This window comes from Triticum urartu, chromosome 2 (assembly GCF_003073215.2).
Source record: "Triticum urartu cultivar G1812 chromosome 2, Tu2.1, whole genome shotgun sequence".
Taxonomy (NCBI): domain Eukaryota; kingdom Viridiplantae; phylum Streptophyta; class Magnoliopsida; order Poales; family Poaceae; genus Triticum; species Triticum urartu.
This window is the reverse complement of record NC_053023.1, coordinates 752,648,118-752,655,368: the sequence shown is the minus strand read 5'-3', so window position 1 is coordinate 752,655,368 and position 7,251 is coordinate 752,648,118. Positions and strand designations below refer to the sequence as shown.

The 7,251-nt window shown below is 46.0% G+C and overlaps 1 protein-coding gene across 1 annotated transcript in view; it reads left to right on the top strand.

The window, feature by feature from the left end:
• Window positions 1-4,977: 4,977 nt before the first annotated feature.
• The window catches only part of LOC125538618 (probable inactive histone-lysine N-methyltransferase SUVR2), a 4,046-nt gene continuing 1,772 nt past the window's right edge, over window positions 4,978-7,251 (top strand). The window contains exons 1-3 of the mRNA XM_048701877.1: window positions 4,978-5,428; window positions 5,533-6,058; window positions 6,443-7,247. Coding sequence (XP_048557834.1) covers window positions 5,210-5,428; window positions 5,533-6,058; window positions 6,443-7,247 — 1,550 coding nt within the window. The 5' untranslated portion in view covers window positions 4,978-5,209. The remainder of the gene's footprint in view (window positions 5,429-5,532; window positions 6,059-6,442; window positions 7,248-7,251) is intronic.

The following is a 7,251-nucleotide window of genomic DNA, read 5'->3' as shown; positions in this document are numbered from 1 at the left end:
CTTTCCACTTAGTTGAGATTTTTTCCCACTCTTTAGTAACTAGTTGTGGCATATATAGCAAAAACAAGATATAAACTTTCTGCTTCAAACATATTTCAGGATGCAGGCCCAAAAGAAATTAAAACAATTTCAGAATTCTTTGGTCGCAACCAATTTATTAAAAAAAATTAAAATTCATAAATTTAGGTTTTAATTTTTTTTTGAAATAAATTACACATGTATGCAAGGATGTAAAGTGTATGTGTGAAAAATTTCAGGATGAAATACCTTGAATTGCGAGCTGCACAAAAAAAATACAAAATGATGGACTTTAAGATGAACAGTACATATGCTAAAAAGCCCTAGATTTGTCTTTTTTGTGTAGCTCACATTTTATTGTATTTCGATCTAAAAATGTGCACACATGTATATTATGTATCTAGCTATATGTGTATTTTATTTTCAGAACTTTTTGAAACTGGAAAGTTTGAAATTTGAAGTTTTTAAATAAAGACCTTCATGAAGCTCGGTCTCCGTTTGACATTTTCGTCGACGCACACAATACAAAATGTCACACCACCCAACAAAGCGGACCACAAAAGGGGAGCAAAACGCAAATCCTTCCATAGTGTGTTGGCTTGCATGTGCTGAGTAAACGACATAATGGCATGCCTTGAGTAAATGACATAATGTAGTATTTGATCTTCCAGCTACAGACCTCCCAACTTAGATAGGTGCCTGCGAATCAACCTGTGGTTGAGTTAGTTAGGTGGACAGTGGTATTCTCAACCCACCAGGGTTCAAATCCTGGTGCTCGCATTATTCCTGAATTTATTTCAGGATTTCCGGCGATACGCTTTCAGTGGGAGGAGACGTTCCCGTCGACGACGAGGCGCCTACGGTAATTTCATAAATCTTAAGAAGATATGCCGGCTCAGTCTCTCGGAGGTGCTCATAGGGTTAGGGTGTGCGTGTGTGTGTTCATAGGGATGAGTGTATGCGCGTGTATATGAACGCTTGTGTCTGTACTGATGCTTAAAAAAAAACTTAGATAGGTGCCACTATACCCGGCCACCGTTACTAACGCGTATTTGGGAAGGTTGACTATATTTTTTTAACATATATCAGGTGCTGAGTAAACGACTCATGTAGGTGCCACTATACCTCCCAACTTAGATCTTCCCGCCTTAGTAAGTAGCTCGTTTACATTTATCTCTGCTTTTAATGAATGAATTGGTTGAATAGTTCCTCTATTTTCGACTGGTTTTTTTCGTCTGGTTTTTTTTCGTCTCCCTTCCCACCATCCGACCGGTTTACTTTTTCTCAACTATTTTCTTGTAAACAAACACTTTCCTATTGTATAAAAAGAGACAGATCCTAACTTTCCTAACTTATCCAAATCAGGCGATCTATGTCATCAATGCAATTTTATAGAGGAAACAAATAACAAATTTTAAAGAAACAAATAACTGACTTTAAGGAAAAAAATCAATTTACTAATACTCCTGCATCATGATGGAATCAGAACTTTCCTATAATACTCCTACATCGTAAATCATCACATATTCACTTGTCATGGCTCCAGTTCCACGAATAGGAAATTTCCAGCAGCTTCGACCCCTTTCACACACGACCATGGCGCCGCTGCCCATCACCGCCATGCCACACGTGAGGGCGCTCTGCCAGTCGGACCTGGCAGCCTCGCTCCCTCGCGCCCGTGTGCCGGGGAGCGACACTGCGCGATGCAGACCGCTGGCCGCCGCGTGCGCCGGGCACGTCTCAGCCGGGAGCAGAGGTATCGGGGCCGGGGCCACCGCGCGCACTATGCGCTAGCCGTGCCTCCAGTGGGTCGATGCAGCCAAGGTCGCCGTCTCGTCGAGGGCAACGTGCGGGTGCGGGCGTCACGGCTCTTTTAACTGAACTGGGAGCACTGACAGTTATTTGCAAAGTAATTGCCTCCTACGAGTGTTTGGTAGTGCTTTCTGCTCCAATTTCAGTTGCATTGCTTCTGATGTATGAATGAACTATTTTCCTCATTTGGCAATTAACGCAACCGACATATTTCTTCATGAGAACAGATATGTTTGTAGTGTACAGTACAATTGTTTTTGTTAGTTACCCTCCCTATAAACCTATTGTACTCATTTATCAAGTTTGCATTGTTAATATATCCGGAATTAGTTGTGACTGCAAAGTGCAGAAGAAAAATCAATTGCTGCAAGCAAAAGTATTATTTTGGAACATTTATATAGATGTTCTATAGTAGTGAACAACACCAATACTTTAGAACATTGTGTCCATTATTTCCCTTCTGCTCGAAATAAAGTGAAACCAGTTTGATATTAAATATGTTTTTCATCTTGCCAAGGCTAAGTGTGCACCTGGGAAAAATAAAACTAATCATGTGCAAGGTGGCAAATAGAGATGGGGAAGCAGGAGGAAGATGCTGGTGTTTGTCCGACGCAATTCGAAAGCATGCTCAAAATCAATGAAAATAGAACAAAAATTTACTATCATTCTCTCAAACCTTACGCTGAACTTGCTACTAAAGAAGATATGCATGATGTATATCAAGTAAGTCCTGACCGCAATTGTTTTATCTTCCACATCTGTTTCTTGTGTCACTACTGTTAGAGTTCAAAATGTCCAAAACAAGATAACATTTACCGATGCTGCTAAATGACCGGTTCAAAATAAATAGATCAGCAGTTTTCCAGTTTTATCAGTTTCACATGGATGTATCCCTTGTCGTAGGCAGCCAACCCACTGCAAGGTGTGTGCCCTCGAGCAATTCTTACTCTGTATTGGTAACAATAACTGGAATTGGCTTCTTTTGCTTTACAATTAGTAGTATTGAAGATTACTTCCTTGCTGTTTCACCACTAAAATTGAGGTGATTTCAAATGAATTTAGAGTTCCAAAGTTTGAGATTCTAGCAGGGAAAAATGATTTGGTAACCGGAGATAAACATACTTTACTATTGTTTGGTCTATTGGAATCCGAGACTTGACCATGAACCCATGATCATATTGGTTTCCTTTGAAAGAATATGAGATATCTTGTTTATTATGATTCATTCATGGAAGCGTGCTTCGTTTTTTTGCGCCATCTGCCTCACGAGCCGTCCGATCGGTCGTGATCGTGCGACGCTTGGTTTGTCTCGCGCCACCGTCCTCCTTGCTGGCAAAAAGGTCTCACCTAGACGCTCGGTTACATCACACATTTCTCTCGCGAGTAAAAAAATCCTACAACTTCCTAGATCTGGCAGCACAGCCTGACGCGACAATCTTCGCGGCTGTAAGCTTCCGCAGTGGAGACGTGCGCATCCATGTCTTAGAGAATCGACGGGACGCTCCGTCGCGCAGGTACTCATCTCACCTCCACATGATTCAACGACATTGACGTGTGTGGCAATGTTGCGTTGCATGCTTCAACGGCCGCACTAACGCTTTGACGGCCATGATGACAAGGCGTGCTTCGATGGCATTGATGGACACTGCAATGCTGTGGCATGTGCTTCAACGAACACGACGATGAGACGTGTTACGACAACGGCATCGTTGACAACAACCGCGATGCTGTGAGGCATGCTTTCACGGTGATGCTTTGACTGGCCACGGCAACAAGGTGTGCTTCGAGGACAGTTGATGATGCATGCTTCGATGGCAGGTGCCCGTCCGCTGTTCTGTGAAGGCTTGTTTGAAGGTGTATTTTTGTGCTAAAATGGTGGCGGACGTGCTGGACGCTTGCTTGTGCGGGCCGAGTGGAAGAGTGTGATTTGAGAGGAAGGGTACGGGGTGTTGTATGTTGCGTGAGTAGGATGGGAAGATGGAGATAATCAAAGGGTCACGCACGGCTGTATCGGACGGCTGTACGGTTGATCTTTTTCTAAGATTAACCAGCTGATTTGTACCAAATGATAGAAGAAAATGATTCCAAATCACAACATTTCATTCGTTTATATGGAATTACAACAAGTTCTCACTGATATACATGGATCCTGCTTTCATCGTAGCAACAGAGCATATCCACAACTAGAGATTAGAGCACAAAAATTGCTGAAAGATCAAATGCCTGATTGAAGCTTTGAATAATTAGCTACTGTATAAGGATCTCCTGCATAACTGCACTTTGCCATTAGCTCTAGGCACGCCTTATTTGACCAGTCCAAGGACAGTGAGCGGAAGGGGCAGTCGTCGACCAGCGCGCGCACGTTGCGCAAGAGGCGATGGGGAGCTGGCGGAGACTACGAGTGGTGAGTGGTGAGTGGTGGTGGCGACCTCGAGCGGTCGGCACCAACAGCGAGAAGGCAATCACCGCGACGGACGCCCATTTGATGTCCGGACGTCTGAGCGAGAAATGTACGTATGAGGGAGAAATGAGTTTTGACCTTCAAGACGACCTTAACCATTTGTTTGATTTGTTTATGCATCATAGCCCGTAACAATGCATGGGCATTCTACTAGTTTTTTGTAATGAATAAGCTGCAGGAATTGGGTCCGATCCATCCATAATAAAAGGAAGGGCGCCGGCCGCTTGGACTGTGAATCATCGACTGACTGCAAAGAAGGGGACGACTTTGTGTTTTTCTTGATCTCCTTGTTATCGAGGTAGGTAAACCATTTATTTGGCTTGGTATAGGCGTTGTACCGCCATATGAGTCGATTGCATTGCAACGCTGCACGAATAGTGGCGCCTAGTCCTAGGGGAGTATACATTCTGGAGTAGGGTGTGCTAACCTTCATCTATCTACGGGAGAATATATGTCTCATTTGTGAGAAATCAGAAATTGCAAGTGTTTTTTTGTTAAGATAGAGAAATTGTAAGTGTTTTTTGTTTGAGAGAGAGAAATTGCAAGTGTTGGGAGGGTTGGTAGGTAGTCAAGTCAAGGTGTGAGGGGGGGAGGGAGTCCTCTCCACGGACACCACCTCCTTCCGCACCTAAAAAACCTTTCTTTCTTTCTTTCTCTCCGTCGTGAGGCAGGCAAGAAAGGAAGGGAGGGGAGGAGGGGAGGGGAGGGGAGGGGAGAGCCCCAAAACCCCAGTCAGTCAGTCCGTCCGTCCCCAATCCCCAATCCCCAATCCCCAATCCCCAATCTCTCTCTCGCTCTCCCAAACCAAACCCTAGCCTAGCCTAGCCTAGGTTGCAACAATGGCGCCGTGAATCGAATCGAATCGAATCGTGCCGGACGGACGGAGGGAGGAAGAAGAAGCGAAGAAGAGAGGGAGAGATGGTGGGGCGCAACGAGGAGAAGGCGCGGCAGGCGCTGGCCGCCATGAAGAAGCTGGGGTTCGGCCGGAAGCAGGCCACCCCCGTGCTCAAGCGCCTCTTCAGGCTCTTCGACAGGCAGTGGGAGCCCATCGAGGAGGACTCGTACCGCGCTCTCGCCGAAGCCATCCTCGACGACCAACTCCTTCAACTTCATCCCCAATCCCAATCCCAACCACAGGTCCATCCATCTCCTTCTTCTTCTTCTTCCTTTCCCCTTTCCTTTCCTTCCGTCGGTCCGGAACTCATGATAAGAAAGATTGTTTTTTTTCTTTTCTTTTCCAGCCCAACGGCGGCGGCAATGAGGCGCCGGGGCAGGAGGAGGAGGAGCTGGATACCGAGGAGCCGGAAATCTCCACCCCCGACCGCCCTTCCACAACCCCTCCTTTCAGAGCCACACCACAGCAAAGCTCCACCTCTTTCAGAGCCCCTGCTCCTCCATCCGGATCCACCTCTTTCAGAGCCACATCCACAGCCACAGCAGGAGGCATAGTGGAAAGGGGGGTTCTCAACAATGCCGCACACGCCACACCCTCAGCAACCGCACTGCTCACCAAGCACAAGCACAAGCTCATGATGGATGCAGAGTTTCAGCAGCCTGCCTTCTTGTTTCTCAAACACCCCAAGCCCGAACCCCCTGAACCTCAACCTCAACCCGTCGACATGGACGCGTCCGGCTGTCGGGACGTGCAGCCTGGCTTGATTCTCCGCTCCCGCAACCGCAACCGAAACCGAAACCGCAACCTTGCTTCCTCCTCGTCCGAGTTCAATGCGTTGCCTCCGCCTGACCGAAATCCTCACCACATTTCAGGTTCCAACTCTTCCAGCTCATCCATCGTTTTGCCCCTGTATAAATTACTAAATTATAGGCCCTGCCGACCAACATGAGGTTGAGCAGATTGATTGACATCTTTTATTGGTGGTATATATATATATATATATATATATATATATATATATATATATAGATTGATTGGTTCAGTTTTGTGTATGTATTCTTCACCCACCTGGCCTTTTATCTTCACACACACAAATTGCTCTTCAACATTTGCTTGCTTGATAAAATTTCTGGTATATATGCATGAACCTTTCTTTGCTTGGTTGGTGGAAGAACCTCTTGTTACACAACGTGTTTTCTTTTCTTGAGCAATGATGGTCTTATTCTGATTCTTCATCTCTTTTGGACTTGACACAGGTAGTGATAAAAACAGGGCAATTCAACATCACAGCAGAAATACAGAGATGCCTGCTGTATCTGTGGAGCCAACAAGCAGCAGCACACTCATCAATGGAACAGGGTCTCAAGTGCAGGAGATTGATGTGGCGTCATCCCCTGGGGGCGAGGTTAAGCTGTCTCTCAAGTGCAGCGCAGACCCATCAAAGCTCAACATGCCTCATCTGGAAGCAGTATACAAGATGGTTGAGGACAAATACCTCTCCCCCGACAAGCTTCTTCCTCCCGATTTCTCCATTCCTGGCCTCATGGCCGAGATATGCCAGAGCGTTGTGCAGCTGGGCACTCAAACTCAACATACCATGACGGAGCATATTACACAATCACATACTGTTGGTAACGGCAGCACGTCTAAATGCGTGGAGGGTGGTTCAGCGAGTTCAACTCCTGCCCCGCAACCGCATTTGGCACTTTCAAGGACTACCCATGATGTACATGACATATCCAAGGGACAAGAAAATGTCAAGATACCGATAGCAAATGAATCTGGCAGAGGAAAATGCCCACCATCGTTTTCTTACATACCAGGCAACGAGGTATTCCAAAATGGTATTGTGAACATCTCCCTTGCACAGATTGGTGCTCAAGACTCTTGTGCTGATTGCTTTGGCGACTGCTTGTCGGCGCCTGTACCATGCGCTTGCGCAAGAGTCACCGGGGGTGAATATGCATACACACCGGGCGGTTTGGTAAAGCCAGAATTCATTGACAAGTGCGTCTCCATGAACCGGATTCCTGAAGTACATCACAAGGTCTTTTGCAAGACGTGC